Here is a 20035-nt window from a genome sequence, read left to right as displayed (position 1 = left end):
TTTCCATAAGCAATAAGTATAGAATACAAAAGCATTATATTCAAATACATATCCCAGCAAGCATTTTTTGCGATCAAAATTGTTGTATAAAAATTATACATATTTTTATTTTAAACAAATTATCATTTTTATAATTTTGTTGTTCTTTTTTTTTTGTTTTTTTTTTGTTAATATTTATTTGTAATAGTTAAGCAACAAACAAAGAGCATCGCTGGTTTGAAACTGCAAAATTTAATATTCAATATAATAAATGGTAAGTAAATTGTATTTTTAAATGGTTTTTGGATTCATACCAAATATGATGGTGGAAATATATTTAGTTTTTATTTAAAAATTTATGTATGATAATTGAGGAACTGCTTTAATAGTATGTTTCCAATGTCAAGTAAGTTAAGTGGTCTTACGAAGCGAGTGGAAACGTACTATAAGAGGCTTATTTGAAATTTTTTTGAAATGCTGCTGGGTAGTTATATGTTATGTATTGTCAAAAAAGTTTTAATATGTGCTTAGAATATGTTTTCACTGATGAATACATTATTTTTGTTTTAATTCTGCAGTATTTTTTTATTTTTGATTTTCTGTGTATTTTAATATTTTTAAAATAAATACCTACTTTCGATACTCTTATAACTAAAACCGCACTAATTTTAGTCATTTAAAAATATATATTATTTCATTAAACAATCACGATACTCTTAATAATAAATACACATAAGTATAAATATAATCCTTCGATACATTTGCGAGTAGTCATTTACTCCTCAAGCCAGTTCTGGCTAAAAGCTCATTTAGTCGATACGTACCGTAAGAACTTAAGCAAACTTAAGCCAAAGCGACATGCACAGCCAACCATACCCGTATATGTGACAGTAACAAAATAAGCAAACTTCGCGGCTTTTGTTTATTTCGTTTCTATCTAATACACAGGTATGGTTAGTTGTGCATTTCGCTTTGACTTAACTTCTTAATCAAAGCGATTTGTGTGTGTCAAATATTTATTTTGCTTACCTCAACTTCAGGTATGGTAATGGTTTTCGATATTCGGTAACACAAGTAATTTTATTTATCATAACTTTGTTCTGTAGGCAGATTAACACAAACAAAATCAGCTGATTTGAATGTCCACTTCTAATTTTTCGTTTTAATTCAACTGAAAAAGTTCGTTCAAACTTATATGGTTTGTTTTTGCATCGAATACCGAATTAACGAATTATTAAATTCAGTCTCAATATTCAAGTTGCGAGGCCCAAAAACTTCAGTTAACTGTTTCTGGTGGGCAAATTAAATTAAATAAAAATAAATTGATGAAAAGGTTTTTGACAAAGCGAGACAAGAAACCAAAATGTTCATCTAAATCAGGGCTGTCCAGACCAGAAGCAATCGCGGTCTGGATTTAACTAATGTTAAATTTAGTTTTATTAATTTATCAATTTAAATTTATTTATTTGATATATCATAAAAATGAAATAATGTGGTCGTGATCTAAATTACAATTACTTGTGCTGTGTGAATAGGCTATCAAAGATCCAAGAATCAATGAGTCGAGTTCTTAGAGATACCATATATAATATTTCCAAAAAATAATTTGTAATAGTATATGTAGTTAATTAATTTTGAAACAATTATAATGTTGATACACTTTTATTTACAATTAGTAATACGATTTAAGTAATAGTTTTAATTAAAATTATTGTCATTATTAAACTGTATCATGCCCATATATGATTCTGCCCTCTTAAGTGCAGCATACAACTTGAATTAAATATTAATAATGTATATATAAAATATACCGCTAATAAAATAGTTGCGGTTTTAAATTTGTACTATTAAAGAACGTTTTAAGCTATAAACATTTTTCAACTTGTAAAAATGCTTATCAAAATTAACTTATATTTGAAATAGTTTTATATTCACTTTTACTTAGCGTTATTTAAATATCTTGAAACTGTGCAGCCTGCAGGACGGACATTCGGAATATTACAGCTGAATATAAATTTTCGGATTAAATTTCTACTCATTTATAAAATGATATATAATATTGTTATACTATTCGCATATGAATTTAATTGATATGCTTTAATATATATATATATACATAAAATAAATATATTTATGAAAATATGTATATACATATATCCAAATATATACAAAGTATTCGTCATTAACTTCAATGTTCCAACTAAACATTTGATGTTAACTAATATATATCGAACGTGTTATGTATCTAACATTTTACAACAATAGTTCCATATCATATTAATATTATATATAATACATATAAAAATGTCAGAGAATAAAAAATTACCTGACCCAAAGAAATGGTCTCAAATATATAATTAGATGTATAACTATATATGTGTATTTTGTATTTATAGTTCATTGAGTCTATCTTAATGTAATTTCGCTTACTTTTATTACTAAATCTCTAACATTGTTTTCGCAATGAACTTAAACCACTGTTTCACCACGGTAGATTACACTCCGTACTAATCTACTTATTGGTTTTGTGAAACTTTTCCCAATTCAATTAGTTCAATTATGCTCCTGGAACCATCGGAATAAACGTTCATTATCAGTTCATTGACAAATGATTTACATTTAACCTAATTTGTTATATATACATTTCCTGAAGTTTTATATTAGAAATCTGAAGCATGTTTAGATATAGCAAAATTAAGCAATCTGAAAAAAAACCAAGCAGAGACTTTTCATTTTTTAAAAATGGATTAATATCCATCTGTACAAATAATTCATTAAGCACCATTTTTAAAATATTGATTTAGTCACTTCAATTGCCAGTACCCTAATAGTACATTCACACTGTCTCATTTAGGCACTTGTTCATTTAATGAGTGATGACTGAACGTTCACATTATAATGACCTCATTTATGCAGCTGATAAAACTTTTATAAACTTTACTTAATAATATATCACACAAAAAAAATTAAATATATAATTGATACATTAAATCATTTATATACATTTTAATATATGAAAAAAATACATATTCAATTAATAAAAACAAAAAAGTTTTTAAATACTTAGGTGCTTTCTCAGAGCCTTTTTTTTACAGCTCAGCTGTTGTTTGTTTACTTTATATATAAAATATGATACATATTTCAAATTTTCATTTTTCTTGTGGAAAATTTACTTTTAAGGGTTGCATTCGACATTTTTCCTCTTAAACGAGCTAATTTATTGATAATGAGATCATTTATATGAATGGTAAATTATCTTCATTATTATAAAGCCCTATTCCATCAGGAACATAGACTATTTACATAAAATGTTTAATGCTAAAAATCCTAATTCGTTAAATGATTTATTAGTTTCATACCGGATTGTTCTTCTCCAGGTGGTACGAGACCTACCGGGTCTTCTATTGCTTTGAGGATTCCATTTTAGCGCTAAATCATCTTCATTAGCGGTGTTAATGAGCAAACCCGCCTAAATGAGACAATGTAAATGTATTATTAATAACTGAACTAAATAAGAATTTCATTATATTTTCTAAGTATTTCTCACAAAATAAATACTTGTTAACTTTTTTTCTATCTGAAACATTACGTTGTGCACGTGGTGAAGGGTAAGTTTGAGTCAAAGTAGGAAATAAAAACTTTTTCCTTCTACAGTTTGGACTACATTAATCAATTCTTTGTATTTTATAATAGCATTGGCCATGCTTACTTCTGAATTGGTGATGATTTAGGAAAGTTTTGTTTACTAGTTTCTTCAAGGACTGAAAATAATCCTCAAGTTTCCATATAAGTTTTGGCACGTCACGACACACTTGATAAGTTTCACATGTTTTCAAGAAAGAAATACTGCATTTATACTAGACTTTTGTGTGTAATTTTAACTGTCATGTTTGTAATTTTAGCTGTCAATTGTTATTACTTTCAATGCAAAATGAAAGTTTTTAACAGTTAAAATCACAAAAAAAAAATCTTGTGTGAATCCAGTAAAACACTAAATTATTGCTTAAAAATCGCAAGCCATTTAGTTCTGTGACAGAATTAATTTTTATCAATTTTGGAAGATGTACCCCATATAATATGAGATATACTTTTTGTAATAAAAAATATTTCATATAAGTAAAAAAATGAAAACGGAACTTTTAAATCATCATATCGGGAAGAGTTTTCTTTAAAACTTAGCTGATTTTTTGGAACACTGCAACCGAATAAGGAATATTTTTTCACTTGTCTTTAGAATTATGAGCGAGATTGTGATTTTTTTGTAAAAAAAACTGTATTTACCTAACATAATTTTACGAATAAATTTGTCATCATCGTCAAAATTTTTTCTATAACGAATTTTTTATCGTATTTTTTCTATAACGAACTTTTTTTTTTTTTTTTGCAACCACCAATTCTAATTATTGATTCACTCAAACGGCATCAATTGGAATTTCCATATCTGTTTCTTTCAGATTGTATTATATAAATTGCATGTTTTATAATAAAGAAATATTTCAAATATTTAAATCGCGCCCAAAATTTTAGATAGATGAAATTTGTACAAACCCGCCAATAATTGTATAAGTTCTATAAAATACAAAGTATATTTCTGGGAGCTCATTCGGAACAAAGTCGGATATAAAATACAACAATTTGTTTTCTTACATTTATTGATAGAAGATAAAACAATTTAATTTTTTTTTTTTTTAATTTATGTCAAAAAACATATTTTCGCTTTAAATCATCTCGTTTAGCGGTGATTATAATTATATATTTTAACAGTGTGAAATACCATATATTTTTAATTATTAATATAATAATATAATATAATTCATAATACACATTCTTAATTTCTATTGTACGATTTTGACTTTCACAAATACATGTATAAAAATTATATATTTAAGTTCTACTTTTTAAAAAAACGCTCATCTAACATTAAAAAATATGTTGTAATAAATTAAATTAACTCTTTTTTCATATATCGGTACACTTTTCTTTTTTCAAAGATTTAATTTTAAAATTAATTTAATAAACATTTAAATATTTGACTTTTAACTTTTCAAAATGTATATACAATATTTGCAATCATTTTTCTGACTACGCTTAAATATAATCTATTTTAAATGTTTTGCTCACTGTCTAAAAAAATGAATAATAGTACATTCACTCTGTCTTATTTACCATTTGCTCATTTATATTAAATAGTGAACGTTTACATTATAATGATCTCATTTATGCAGCTGATATAACTTCTATAAACTTTACTTAATAATATATCACACAAAAACATTGAATATATAATTGATATATTAAATCATTTATATACATTTTATGTATCAATTATATACCCAATTAATAAAAACAAAAATGTTATCAAGTTTTTACTTCCTCAGCGCCCTTGTTTACAGCTCAGCTTTTGTTTGTTTACATTTTACATATAAAACATATGACAAATATTTGAATTTTTGGTAATTTTTCCTGTGGGAAATTTATTTGTAAGGGTTGCATTCGACATTTTTCGCCTTAAAAGAGCTGATTTGTTGATAATGAGCTCATTTATATGAAAGCACTTTGCATAATAAATCATCTTCATTAGCGGTCTTAGGACGTGTGCGAGTTAGGCTAAGTTGATGCTAAATGATTTTAATAATTTTTTTAATTTATTTTTATTAAGCTGATACTAATCATCTTAATTTAATTGTTTGTTTGTTTGTTTATATTATTGAAGAACAGCAGTGTGTTGGAGTTTCGGGTGCGGCGCCATTCGACTGAAAGTAATATTCATACATGCCCATTTTCTGAAAAAAATATATGTTATTGTTAAATTTTATTTAACAATGTTTACTGACTATAGAAAGTACAAAAGTCCAGCAATTCCTCCGTTTCCTAGCAATTATTGTGGAAAGTATTGCTATTTGCTTTTTCTGTATTTCAAATATATTTTTTCAGTGCATTGCACGACATTTACGATATTCAAATATTGCTTTGTTTTTATTGTTGTTAAATTCAAACACTTTATATAAAATACTTTTCAAATTTTCCGCGTTTTCTGAAATTTTTCTTTGTATTTCATTTATAAAAAAAAAAAAGAAAGTTTTGCTTTTGATATATAAAAGTTCTATCAGCTGCTTAAATGAACTGATTATAATTTATACGTTTCTTTATTAATATAAATGAGCAAGTGCCTAAGACCGTGTGCAAGTTCGAGTAAACTGAATGTAATCTTAGGGAAATAGTATATTATGTCGGTATGGCAACGAATGTTGGTATTTACCAGCATTTCGAGTAGGGTAAATTAGATACAAATTATCTAATTTCACTACATTATCGGCACAACTTAGAATTTCCCTAATTTGGAACGCAACTTACCCTAACTCGCACACGTCCCTAATAGATAAATAAATTGAAAGTTTTTAAACAAAAATAATAAATAAGTGCAATAAATAAATACTTACAAAAGTGCAGTGCAAAAAATTCCTAGGAAATTTTAATTTACTCTACCTTTACTCTAGGCAGCATTCGAAATATTTAACGCTTAATTTATGATAAAATTTAATTTTTCCATTTAAAAATTTTCTCGCATCAATTTTTTATTTTTTTAATATTAGATTTTTTGTAATAGAATAATAAAAAATTAATTTAAAACATTTATTATATTTTTTTGCATTTGCAAAAAAAAAATATTAATAGTAATAATAATTGTATAAAATAAAAGTCCGGCATGGCACTGCTTTTATATTTCAAATGTAGTATTTGCTCTCGACGTACACGGTTGTTATTCTATAAGGTCTTTTTCACTTTTTTGTTTTGTCAAATATGGCGACGACCGGACAAAAAATTTGTTGCTGCTGAAAGTTAAGAAAGATCAATAAAATAACTAAAAAATATGTTGATAGTAATAAATAAATTAAATTGGATTTGGTAGAAATTGTTTAAAAGTAAGTTTTATATAACATAATAGTTTTTGCGTGCGATGATATGTGTAAAATGTGTATGTTTGCGAAACGAAAGGCAAGTCAGAAGAGAAGAAGAAAAAACTGTGTACACCCCGTTTGACAATGCGATGAATACTTTTGTCATTTATAATTTTTTTTTTTTGCGGTAGAAGTGAAAAAAAATTTCTACACTATTTGTGATAACATTGTTCGACTTGGTGTTAATTGAAAAATGTTTATAAATGATTTATAGTACAACTTGACGGTTAGTGCACATATCGGGTACTTTAGTATTGAAATGTGAATGGATAGTTCCGTATTTTTGCAGGTTATTGCATAAATACAATAAAAATGTCAAATATGTGAAGTTGTTGGCGAAAATCTTTTTATGTGTTCAATTAAATAGTGCAACATATGTAATATGCGCGGTATTAATGAAATGTAGTAATAAATATAAACATTGCATGGCATTTAAAACTAATAGCCACAAATATTCGGTTTGTTGATGGTTATTTTGCAATACGCCCTTTACGTTCCCAAGCATGTTACGGTTGGAAGTGAACATATGCACAAGTTACATGTGATAATATAACAAGGAATACCTTCGGATGTACTTTTATTATGTCAATAAGAATATAATTGGTTTGACAAGCTCCGGTTAAAAATGTTAGTGCCATATACCACTATAATTTGTGAATGAACGCAAGTATTAGCACAAATCCTTTGAATCACTAAAACCAAACACTCCTATCGCAAGCTCGTTGACAGGAATTGAAAGCGGCATATATGTGATCTGCTATATATATTATTATTAGATAAAATACCAAACTAACGCTAGCTAGATTTTTTATAAATCATTGAACAAATGACTTACTAGGTGAGGACAGCAATTCCGAACAATTTGGACTCATTTAGGTCATTGAATGGGCCCCATTATGAAGTTATCTGCTATATATATTATTATTAGATAAAATACCAAACTAACGCTAGCTAGGTTTTTTATAAATCATTGAACAAATGACTTACTAGGTGAGGACAGCAATTCCGAACAATTTGGACTCATTTAAGTCGTCGAATGGGCCAATTATGAAGTTATTTAACAACTAACACAGCCATTTAAACAAAGCTACAGATACTGGCATCTGGTCTTGCAGTTTCCTACTATCAATTCAAATCTGCATAACTGGAAAAGTGGTTTTAACGTCCACTACCTCTAATTTTCATTACTAATTTTCAATATAAGATTAGAAACATGGCTGATTTTTTGTGTTAAAACCGAAAATTTTATAGATATAGAAATCTCAATAAGTTTTAGACATTAATAGTGCTTGCAATTCACTAGATCAAAGTAAACCAACTTGACAACTCTATAAACTTGGCTAAGTCTCTAGTTTTATAACTCTGTCAGTAAGAGTTAGTAAGAAAAGAGGTTCCAAGAATTTGAAATATATTCAAAGACGGACACTGGCACATGAAGTGAAATATAGTTTCTTCCTTATCCGCAGAACCAAAATAACAACAAAAGTCATTAAAGGGTAAACTCAGTGCCTTCCTAGCGCGTATTGATCTCTCAGCTCCAATACAATAGTGCTAAACAAGTTACGCATTAGTTAAAACAACTGACTGGTACGTTTCTTATCCATGAGTCCTTAAGTGATCTGCTTTGTTCGCCTGCCTTGCAAACTATGACAAAATCATGATTGACAGAATTTTGGAAATTGTTTGTCACTGTTGACGAGTAACTCAAAGACGTAGACACGGTTCCAGAAATGACCGGGTGTAAGCTTCCAAAAGAGACAACACAATCATATCCCTGCGTGCTACAACAACAACTTATACACAGTAGCTTCATCAGCTCTTGGCTTTATATATTTATTAAGATATTGTAATTGCAATACTTTTTTAAATTTAAAGTTATCACATCCTTTATCGGTACCTTAAACCAAATGCCTTGAACCAAATGCACAGCTTGAAGGTTGGCACAGCTCCTTTTGTACCACCACCTTGTATTTGGTATGCAATTTATTAGTGATCAATGATCTTTCTTAATGTAATGGGCTATAATATTTGAAGCTCTGTTGTTGTAGTTGTCTATAGACAACCATCTATAGATATCTACACAGTTTTGGAATATGGTTAGGTAAATATAAATATGGTTAGGGGAATATAAAGCTTCAATTAAATTCAATTGCTTAACAAAGTTAGAACATACAAATACCTGTTCTTGTTATTATTGTTGCTGTAATATAAAGGATGAATTCGTCTTTTTATAACTATAAGTAATAATTCAATATCAAGACAACCACTTGTCTCAAGATTTACAAATAAAATGTTAGATGTATTAATGTCTTCATCCTAAGCATGACTACCTAGAGTTAATCTCAATTCTTTTCTAAACCACTTTCCAACATCATATCTTATTAACCACTTCACTTATTGAGTCTATTGTTTTTCAGTATTTTTCAAATCATGGTTTTAGGTGATAGTACCCATTTCTTCCTCAATGAGCACTGTTGATGGAAGTGTAATTTACTCTTGGAATTGTAAGCTATCTTTATCATTATAAGAATGTTTTATTTAACAATAAATTGAATGAATATATAAACATATATTTCATATACACCATATAAATAATATACAATATTCCTAATTATTTATATATAAACTTTTTTTTTATTTTTTAGTTTTTGTGTGAGTAACATAAAATGTGGAACATGATGTGCGACGTTATGCCAACCATTTCGGAGGACAGCATTTCCCAACGTTCCTCACAATTTAGCGGCGAAGATGCTAATTTCGAACAGCTTATGGTGTCTATGCTGGACGAAAGGGATAAGTTAATGGATAGCTTGCGTGAGGCACAAGAACGTCTTAGCGAAACTGAAGTAAAACTGCATGATGTAGAAAAGGAACGAGACAGTTTGCAACGTCAAATAAATGCAAACTTGCCACAGGTATCAACAATACATATGTTAACTAATTTATTCTAATAATTATTTAATTTTCATTAAGATTTCGATTTAAGAAGTCATAGTCGTAAAATTTTGCAGAAAAACTGCTTTAAAAGTTGACTTTCTACTGTAAACAGTAATATCAATTTGAAATATGTAAATCGAAGGATTTTAGTTGTATGTTAGAAATAAACTTTAATAATTGTAATAATATTTAAAAACTACTTGTACAAACCCCCATAAATATAGCCTTAGTATGTAATTACAATGGACAAGGATTGCACCAGTTCTTACCTATCATATAGTAAGAACTGTAAACGTACACATATCAGTTACAGTCTAAGACATAACTGTAGATATAATCCTTGTGTTTGTTTGTACTATATAGACTTATGACTTCACTTCTTTCAGATGGTTAGGTCTTTTATCACCTAATTACTCTGACGCAGACCATGTTCAATTATCATTTCCACACTATTCAAAAATTCCAATTTTGAATGGGTGGCATTATTAGTCTGAGATTCGATTCAGTCGTAAAATACATTAAAGATCGTGCACTGAAACTGTTCAACATAATTGACAGTCACAATATCCAAACACTTAACAACCTAAAAACACAGCGAAACCTGATGAACACAGGCAGATACAAAAACATTACATCCATAATTTCATAAAGGTCCCGTATACAGTAATTCTTAGTGTGACTTAAAATTATCCGCGAATAAAATAGACTCAAGATAATGAATCATTAACTCAGGTACACACACATACAAGACTAGTCCAAAATAAATGCTAAATAGTCCTAATAACCAAGTGTAACCTTGGTTGCAGTGGCAGGCCATTAGATAACTTCCATGTACCTCAATTAGCGATTTTTCGCAGTTTTGCTAACCTTACTTTCTACATTTTTATTCTATTATAAACTTGTATCATAATAATTCTATTATCACAATTGTTAGACAACTTGTTGAAGAAATCATTACTTATTATTTATCAATAATGCTGTTAGTTGTTACCTTATTAAGGAAATGAAATAATTATAATTAATTTTTTAAAATTTTAAGGAATTTGCTACATTAACTAAAGAACTAACGCAAGCAAGAGAGGCACTACTAGAAAGAGATGAAGAAATCGGTGAATTGAAAGCAGAACGCAACAATACACGAGTAAGTTTTCTTTTTTAAAAAAAAAATTTTGAAAAAGATCAATATTAAATAAAGTATTTTTATTTGTTTACAGCTTCTCTTAGAACATTTGGAGTGCTTGGTGTCGCGGCATGAACGTTCCTTACGTATGACAGTTGTTAAAAGACAGGCGGCAGCACAAAGTGGCGTCTCCAGTGAAGTTGAGGTTTTAAAAGCTTTAAAAAGTTTATTTGAACATCACAAAGCGCTCGACGAAAAAGTCAGAGAGCGTTTACGCATATCTATAGAAAAAAACAATACCTTAGAGGAGGAGTTAAACTCAACCAAAGAAGAGGTGAATAATTTCAAAATTTTCAGAAATTATATTATTAAAGCTTTATATAATATTTTTATTTTAGCTTCAGCAATATAAATCAGGTGCAATACAAGTCAAACGTGATGCAAATAGTGAGAATGGAGTAACTGAAAAGGTATAACCAGTTTTTTTCTACCACCATTTAATATGTGAACAGAATTGACTAAATGTTTGTAACCATTTGTAGGCTTGTAGCGTGAATGGTGAAACCAATGAAGCAAGTGATTACTCTGCGAAAACTCATGAATTGCAAACAATTATTGAAAAACAAGTAAGTTTATATTAAATTTAATTTTTAAAATCAAAGTAAAACTTGCACTTGTAGTAGTTTTTAATTAGAACAGTGACTAGCCACTACTGTTGTCCAGGTATTGTCATTGAACAATATACTGAGGGTATGACTTTGTAACCATGATATGGTTATGAGGTCGTGTTAGTGACAAAGCTACAGAAGCTGGATTTTTAAGCACAAAGAAAAAGTATATAGCTTAAAAGCCAAGCTTATGAAAATTGCCAAGGCAATCAATTATTGTAATTGCAATCAACTATTGTAATTTTTTATTTTATTTTTTTTTGGAACTTCAGTACTATTTTTGTAGTATTTGTTGACCATTTTTTATAAATAAAATTTATCAATTTTGTCGGGTTTTAGGTCGTGGTTTTAAATTTATATTTTTATATAATAACTTGTATTATGTTATATAAAAAACAAACTAATAAAATAAACCATACTAATACAAACATTCTAATAAAATTTTTCTTTAGACTGCAGAGCTCTCACAATGGCAACGTCGAGTTTCTGATCTTAACAATAAAATCTGTGAACTAGAAGAAAACTTGTCAAGAGTTCAAAAAGATTTGTGTAAGTCTCAAGAACAGTGTTCCAAACTGCAAAGAGATTTACGTGAAAATGTTGCTCAAAAGGAAGATCAGGTATGAAGAGACATTTATAACTTATTGTAAGCAATTAAATTTAATATATGTAAAATTGTTTCATTTTAGGAGGAAAGAATAGCTACACTTGAAAAACGTTACTTAAATGCTCAACGTGAATCCACATCGTTACACGATTTGAATGAAAAACTGGAACAAGAATTACGCCATAAAGAAGCACAACTCAAGGTAAATATTGTAACCTTAATTCAAATTCAAATTATAATTATTAATTCATTATCTTATTCCAAAAAAAAAAAAATTAAATAAAATAAAAATAAAGTTGCACGAAGAAAAAATTTGTGCAATAGAAGAAAAATTAGAATTATCCGAACAAAAACTAGCACAACAAGCTAAGATGCAACCTGATATGGAAGAACAGCTTAAAGCGCGTATGGAGGCTTTAGCTAAGGTAGGAAATAAGGTATGCAAGAACAAATTTGCTTTTACTAGTTTAGAACGTAAAACAACTCAGATTGTAAGTTTGTACTAAATAAATTTAGTAAGTGCGTTATATTAATAAGATCTTTGTTTATTTAATTATTGTTTTGTATTGTTTGTATATATATAAATATTTCAACATATGTTTCTTTAGCATTCTTTAGTACATGCTTGTAATTAGTTTTTAATTTTGTTATTTACTTTATATTAGATTTTGTTAGTAGCTTTTATTTTTATTGTTTTTTTTGCATGTGTATGAATTTAAAAAAAAAAAAAAAAAATGTGAAATACATTTTTTACTACTATATTTTTAGGCTCAAGAACGTCACGGTTCAGCTGAGGATCGTATACAGAGACTAGAAACCACGTTAGAAGAAAAGAACGCCGAAGTTGTGAGACTGAACCAAAGATTAAAAATGAATGAGGAGCATAACATAAGGCTATCGTCAACTGTTGACAAATTACTTTCTGAATCGAATGAACGATTACAGGTTCATTTGAAAGAACGTATGCATGCACTAGATGAGAAGAACTCATTAACGCAGGAACTAGAAAAGGCGCGTAAAATTGCTGAAGAATTGCATCATGAAAAAAGTGAGATATTGAAGGATTTGTCAAAGACACGTTTAGAAATTGAAAATTTCAAGCGGCAATTATTGCAACAAGAAATTGCTTACAATATACAACAAACTGAGGCATTAACCCGTAGTCTTTCACCCAGCAGTGCTGTGGATGGAAATAGTTTTTCACGTAGTGCTTCGCATGCTAGTTTTGAGACGCATTCACTGCGAAGAAATAAATCACGTTTGCAAGAAGAAAATGAAAAATACGCTAGATCAATGGCAGAGCAGGAATGGGAAAAACTGCAGCAGGCACACGCACAGCAAGCTTTTGAAATATCTGTAGCGCCTGAAGTTGATGATGGTGATGTAATATTTGCTGCTACAGATATGATGTCACCTTCAGGTCATACAGACGCACAGACATTAGCAATGATGCTGCAGGAACAGCTTGATGCCATTAACAATGAAATTAGGTATGAATCTATATAACATAAATATTTTTTTTTCTTAATAATTTATATTAATTTTTTGTTTGATAGATTAATTCAGGAAGAAAAACAGTCCACAGAAGCTAGAGCCGAAGAACTGGAGTCACGTGTTGGCAGTTTAGAACATGTAAATTTACTTGCTCGTGGTCGTTCAATGGATAGACAAAGCCCACCTATGAGCGGTCGAAGTACTCCTAATAGCCCGAACAGGGACTACATGCAAAAATACCATACGGTAATATTAAAATTGTTGTTTAGCAGACAAAAAATTTTCATTCAGAAGTATGCACTTATATAAGTACTGTAATATACATATATATGTATAAAATAATTTAATTCATTCATTTATTTGCTAAAATAAAAATCAAAAAATTATAATATATGTAAATTGTTTAAAACAAATCATATCTGAATCATTATGTTAGAAAAGGTTATTGAGCTTTTTTTATACTGTTTTACACTGATCGTGTTAAATATCATATTTTATTTTTAATTTATGAGTCATGATCATTGCGAGTTGTTTGTTTTGATTATAAATTAAAATTAGAAATGTATGACATAGTCTACATAAAAAAAAATTGACTAGTAGCAAGAATTTTATTAGCAATTGAAAACTTATTAAAACGCTAATTAAGCTAGAATGATCTCAGACATTTCTCATGATGGTCACGACAACCGGTTAAAGCAAATGATATAATTGAACAAGTATTGTATTGTATTTTTATATTTGAATTATATGACATTGTTTATATATCAAGTATTGATTTGTGTTTATCACTTATAAATTTTTATAAATATTTATATTCGCATATAGTGCATTCATTGACCGTTAATTTTTTATATTTAAACAGCTTAACTTACCCGTCATGTCAAGTGATGTGTCACGTGATGACATTCACGGTATTTCTACAACTGGTGATTCTAGCTCAGGTGGTGCCGCTTCGCCTTTAACAGCCAGATCAATGCGTTTGGAAAGAGTAGCACAAGCGTTAGCGCATAGTCAAGAAGAGCTTCGAAGGTAATTATGCTGTTGGTATTCAATCTTATGTAAAACTAACACTTTATAATATATTTAAATAGACGTTCCATTGGATTATCTCCAAATCAAGTCGCAAATAATACAAGGTATATTTATTTGACTTTTAATATATTTATTTACTTTTTAATGAAATTATTTTTTTATTATTTTTTAATTTATTAACTTATATTTTATTATTTTTTAATACAATTACAATACTCATCATAATGTATGTATTTTTTTTTTATTTTTTAGTCACATAACATTAGGGCATGGATATGGACTGTCACCAATAAGTTCACGTTACGGCAGTCAAGAATCACTTAGTAGGCATTACAATACTATTGGCTCAATGACCATGTTACAAACACCAACAACAACTGTGGGACGTGATGTTGTTGCTGCTGTACAAAAGAAAAAGGGTATTAAATCAAGCTTGGGAAGATTTTTCAGTAAAAAAGACAAAGTAAAAGGTGTAAAAGACACGCTGCCAGATGGCTCGGCTAGCATGATGTCCATAGGTAATTTATCTATTGGGTTAAGCGAATGTGATTCAAATTATGATGCTATGAGTATGACCGGTGGCATGATGCCTAGAATATCCAGTGTGCCAGGTTCAAAAATATCCTCTGTAGATTATGGACGACAGAAAAAGTATGTGTTTAATAATATTTACCATATATATGTTCAATACTTAAACTAATTTAATAAAAAAATTATTTTTATATTAGGGATCATGACTACAGAAATGATTTGCTGGGCGAAGCCATGAAGGCTGGTACACCGTTTGCGTTATGGAATGGACCCACAATTGTAGCATGGCTAGAATTGTGGGTTGGAATGCCAGCATGGTATGTGGCAGCGTGTCGCGCCAATGTCAAATCTGGTGCAATCATGAGTGCTTTAAGTGACACGGAAATACAAAGAGAAATCGGTATAGAAAATAAATCTTTTATTTAAAAAATTATAATTTAATAAAAGAAAAAAAATATTTTTACAGGTATTAGTAATCCCCTACATAGACTTAAGCTACGTCTTGCCATACAAGAAATGGTTTCATTGACATCACCGTCTGCTCCACAAACATCACGTACAACATTAGCATTTGGTATGTTTATCTAAATTTTATTTCATTTTGTGCAATTTAGAATATATTTTTAAATTTTTTTTAGGTGATATGAACCATGAATGGATAGGAAACTATTGGCTTCCAGGCTTAGGCCTACCGCAATATCGCACAACCTTTATGGAATGTTTAGTTGATGCTCGCATGTTAGATCATTTAACAAAAAAAGATTTACGTGGTCAACTAAAAATGGTAGATAGCTTTCATAGAACAAGCTTACAATATGGTATATCGTGTTTAAAGCGTTTAAATTATGATCGCAATGAACTGGAACACCGGCGTAAAATGTCAGAGAATGGCTTATGTGATGTACTTGTGTGGAGTAATGAACGCGTTATACGCTGGGTGTGCAGTATTGGCCTAAAGGTTTGCTATACTTTTTATTATTTTTTAAAAACTATATGGTATCTTATCATTTATCTGTTTTTTTTTTTAGGAATATGCTAATAACTTACTTGAGTCAGGTGTACATGGAGCACTAATGGCACTCGATGAAAGCTTTGATTCCAATGCTATGGCTTTAGCTTTACAGATTCCAACACAAAATGCACAAGTAAATATAAAAACACTTCATATTAACTGATATAATAGAATTATTTATATTAAAAGACGTTAAATAATATGAAATCATTAATAATTTTTTTATAACATGACGATTTTATCCCAATATATAATTTTGGCTTTTATTCTTATTAATACAGTTTTAAACTTATATAATGATTATATTTAAATATTTTATTATATATATGTATATTATACCGTGGTGCATTATTAAAATATTAACAATTTATCACAATGAGAGCTTATAAGTATGTATAGGTTTTACTGGTTTTTATTTATATAAAATAGAATAGTAATATGAAGATATCATTTTAATATCATTTTAATTATATTATATAAGTTTCATTTAAACTAGTTTTTCGATTTTTTTTATTATTAAATTTTTATTTATTACTTAATTATCTAAGTACGATATTTTTTATTTGTGTACTTGTAAATTGTTTAATTGATTTTGTTTATGAAGTTAAATAATCATCAATATTTTATGTTATGTTATGTTATTTATATTAAACTATCTTTTATTATTTTTAGTTATTTATTTATTTATCAACAATTTATGTAATTAGTTAATTTTATTCCAATAGGTCATATCGCATAATTAAATCCTAATTGTTTGAAAAAATTGTTTCTAACCTTTTCAAAGCTAATTATTATTACTATTAATAGCTGTTTATATTATCTATATTATTTAAACTTATTTTATTTAATTATCTGCTTATAATATATAACAAATATATGTGATTAATTTTTATAATTTAATTTTATTAAACATGCACATTTATTTTATTAAAATTGTAATTGTTATATTACTTTTTATTTAATTACTATTAGTTTAATACTAATAGTTTAATAGTTTAGATTTAAAATGTTTGTTTATTATATTTTATTAAAGCAATTACTTTACCAATTTAATTGTAATTTGTTATTCAATTAATTGTTGTTTTTTTTATTAGTAATTTATTTTCTTACTCATTTCTTTGCTCATCAATTTATGTTTACTTATTATTTAGTTTTACTTTCTATTATTAAGTTCTAATATTTAATATATTTTTTAATCATCATTTGTAATTCAATTATTTTTATTTCAAATTATTTAGCAAAATTTTATATATTATTGAATTAATCTGAATTGGTATTATTTTTTTTCAAATATTTATAATAATTTTGTTTTTAAACAAGCCAATTGCTTATTAGTTAAATAATACTAAGAGTGCTAACTTTAAAATTAATTAATTGTTATTACTCAATTATTTATTATTTGCAATTATTTTTATATTTGTTACTTAATATTAAATTATTATTTCATATGTCATTAAATTTTACTATTTAACTTTTATTTGTTATAATTATTATTTCTCTACTTAATTTATTTTTGAATTAATCTTTATACAATTTAGTTAAGTTATTTATTGTTATTTAATTTACTTTAATTATTTATTATGTAACTACTCTTAGTAAGTAATTGTTTTTATTTAATTTTAGCATATAAGTTCTATATAATTTATTTATTAAGTAAATTAACTTTATAATTAAATATGTTTTCATTATGAGGCTTGTATGGTATCTATTTAATTATTTATTGTTATTTAATTTACTTTAATTATTTATTATATAACTACTCTAAGCAATTATTTTGATTTAATCTTAGCATATAAGTTCTATATAATGTATTTATTATGTAAATAAATTTTATAATTAAATAAGTTTTCATTTGAAATTGTTCTTTATTTAGTTAGTTTTTATGTTGCATAAAATGTTATAATATACAAAAAAGTTTATTTTATTTTTGTTTATATGTAATTTCTTTTTATTAAATGTATATATAAAATAAATAGATTAATATATATAAATTTTTAATATATTTTAAATTTAATAAAATTTAATTTAAACGGACATAAGGTCGATTTTATAAAAAAAATTTTATTAATAATTTGAGTGTTAAATAGCCACCTTTAGCTCTATTAAATTAATTTTATTAAAAAATTTGTCGAAAATACTAATTAATTATTATAAACTTAAACAATAATTTTAGTAAAATTTCCGATATTTGCTAATTTTTAATATTTGTTTCTATATTATAGGCTCGTCATACTCTCGATACGGAGTTCAATAATTTATTACAAATCGCTACAGATCGTCGACCAGAAAGTGATCAACTTAATAAATCTTGATCCAGCTTCTCTCCAGCAGAGACCTTAGTCAATGAGTAATGAGTAAATGTGTTAATGACAAAAAAGCAAAGCTGATGAACAAGGATTTTTATGTACCTATTTATAAACTAATATTTTTTAAAATTATATTTTATTTATTTCCTTAATGCAATGTGAGACAAAAGTATAGCAAAAACTTAAAAAAAATAGTATTATATTTTTGAAGATTTCAGTGGAATCAATATTAAGTTAAATTTTTGACACTTACATATTTATTTGTAAATTTAAAACATTTTTAAATATTTAAATTCCGATAATAATAATTGCGATAACCATTACGCCTATATACCTCCTAAGTGAAATTATAACTAAAATGTATAATCGAAATTGTTGAAGGCAAAAACAAAATTTAGTGTTAAGAACATTTTTTTTTTAAGTTTTCAAAGTCTACAACAAATAGTGTATGCCTACTTCATCTTGAAATTGATTGATAGAAAAACTTAACTAAAATTTAAACTACTTTATACGATAAAAATATAGCAATATATATATAAAAAATTTCATCCTCATCCCTTAATCTTATGTTAAACTTTTCGATAACGTAAAAAAAAAACTAAAAATTATGTCTTAAATGTACCAACAATAACTCAGTGTTATTAAAATATAAAATTTGAACTAAAATTCTATAAAATTATTTAAAATTCATGTATACATTAAATCCAATCATGCGATAACTTTTGATATAAGCTTAATTTAACAGATAAATTAGAATTTAAAATCAATGTACTTTTTCTGTTTAAAAATTAAAAAATTTGGATTCCATCGGAGATGCCACAAAAATTAAAAAATTGTTAACAATTCGATATACGAATAAATATACAGAAAGCAATATTGTGACCACTATATAAAGTTACACAACCACACCAAAAATTTTATATAGATATATGTTTAACATATATATATATTTATATATGTACATATATATTTACTTACATTTACATATACATATATAGATACATATATATATATTGTTAAACATATATATAGAGAGAGATAGAGAGAATAAGAAAGAAATTGAATTTGAAATTGATAGTTGATAGTTGATACGTAATCACAAACCTCAGCAAAACAAAGCAAAGTGAACAATAAAATGGACGGTCTTTATATACACATATGTTTATATACACCACATATATATACAAAGTTATACATAAACTAATTTATAAAAAGGGAAAAAAACTATTTAAGTAACTTAAGCTAACATGAAATCAAAGACAAAAAAGTAAAACTTAAAATATATGAATTGCTTAGTCTTAATATACGTTTTTTTTTATCTAACTTTTTTTGTATTAAAATTTATAAATCGAGTTCCAAAAGAGTCGTCGTAGTTCCATTAAACAATAAT

General features: G+C 27.0%; 1 protein-coding gene across 4 annotated transcripts; it reads left to right on the top strand.

Moving 5' to 3' along the window:
* Positions 1 to 161: 161 nt before the first annotated feature.
* LOC119687429 (liprin-alpha-1-like) lies at positions 162 to 19365 on the top strand. 4 transcript variants are annotated; one of them, XM_038101735.1, is made up of 19 exons: positions 162 to 253; positions 9584 to 9853; positions 10915 to 11016; positions 11090 to 11329; positions 11394 to 11465; positions 11538 to 11621; positions 12116 to 12283; positions 12353 to 12472; positions 12567 to 12707; positions 13039 to 13760; positions 13827 to 14010; positions 14627 to 14793; positions 14856 to 14900; positions 15049 to 15447; positions 15525 to 15727; positions 15794 to 15901; positions 15966 to 16285; positions 16356 to 16472; positions 18562 to 19364. In XM_038101735.1, exons 2-19 carry the CDS (start codon positions 9605 to 9607, stop codon positions 18649 to 18651), a joined length of 3531 nt encoding a protein of 1176 aa, XP_037957663.1. In that variant the 5' UTR covers positions 162 to 253; positions 9584 to 9604; the 3' UTR covers positions 18652 to 19364. The 4 variants fall into 4 exon arrangements, with proteins under 4 accessions (XP_037957663.1, XP_037957665.1, XP_037957661.1 ...); XM_038101737.1 differs by lacking the exon at positions 162 to 253 and adding an exon at positions 6729 to 6902 and having other exon boundaries at positions 12567 to 12695; positions 18562 to 19365; XM_038101733.1 differs by lacking the exon at positions 162 to 253 and adding an exon at positions 6730 to 6902.
* Positions 19366 to 20035: the final 670 nt, after the last annotated feature.

Source organism: Teleopsis dalmanni, chromosome X (genome assembly GCF_002237135.1).
Source record: "Teleopsis dalmanni isolate 2A chromosome X, ASM223713v2, whole genome shotgun sequence".
Taxonomy (NCBI): Eukaryota; Metazoa; Arthropoda; class Insecta; order Diptera; family Diopsidae; genus Teleopsis; species Teleopsis dalmanni.
The sequence above is the reverse complement of the archived record's forward strand: the minus strand, read 5'-3'. Positions and strand labels throughout refer to the sequence as shown.

Bases quoted from the DNA above. Each gene is read 5' to 3' on its own strand.
- LOC119687429 (XM_038101735.1), top strand. From the start codon at position 9,605: ATGTGGAACATGATGTGCGACGTTATGCCAACCATTTCGGAGGACAGC. The intron at 9,854-10,914 runs GTATCAACAATA...TAAAATTTTAAG, and splicing joins TAAATGCAAACTTGCCACAG to GAATTTGCTACATTAACTAA. The intron at 15,902-15,965 runs GTATGTTTATCT...AATTTTTTTTAG, and splicing joins ACGTACAACATTAGCATTTG to GTGATATGAACCATGAATGG.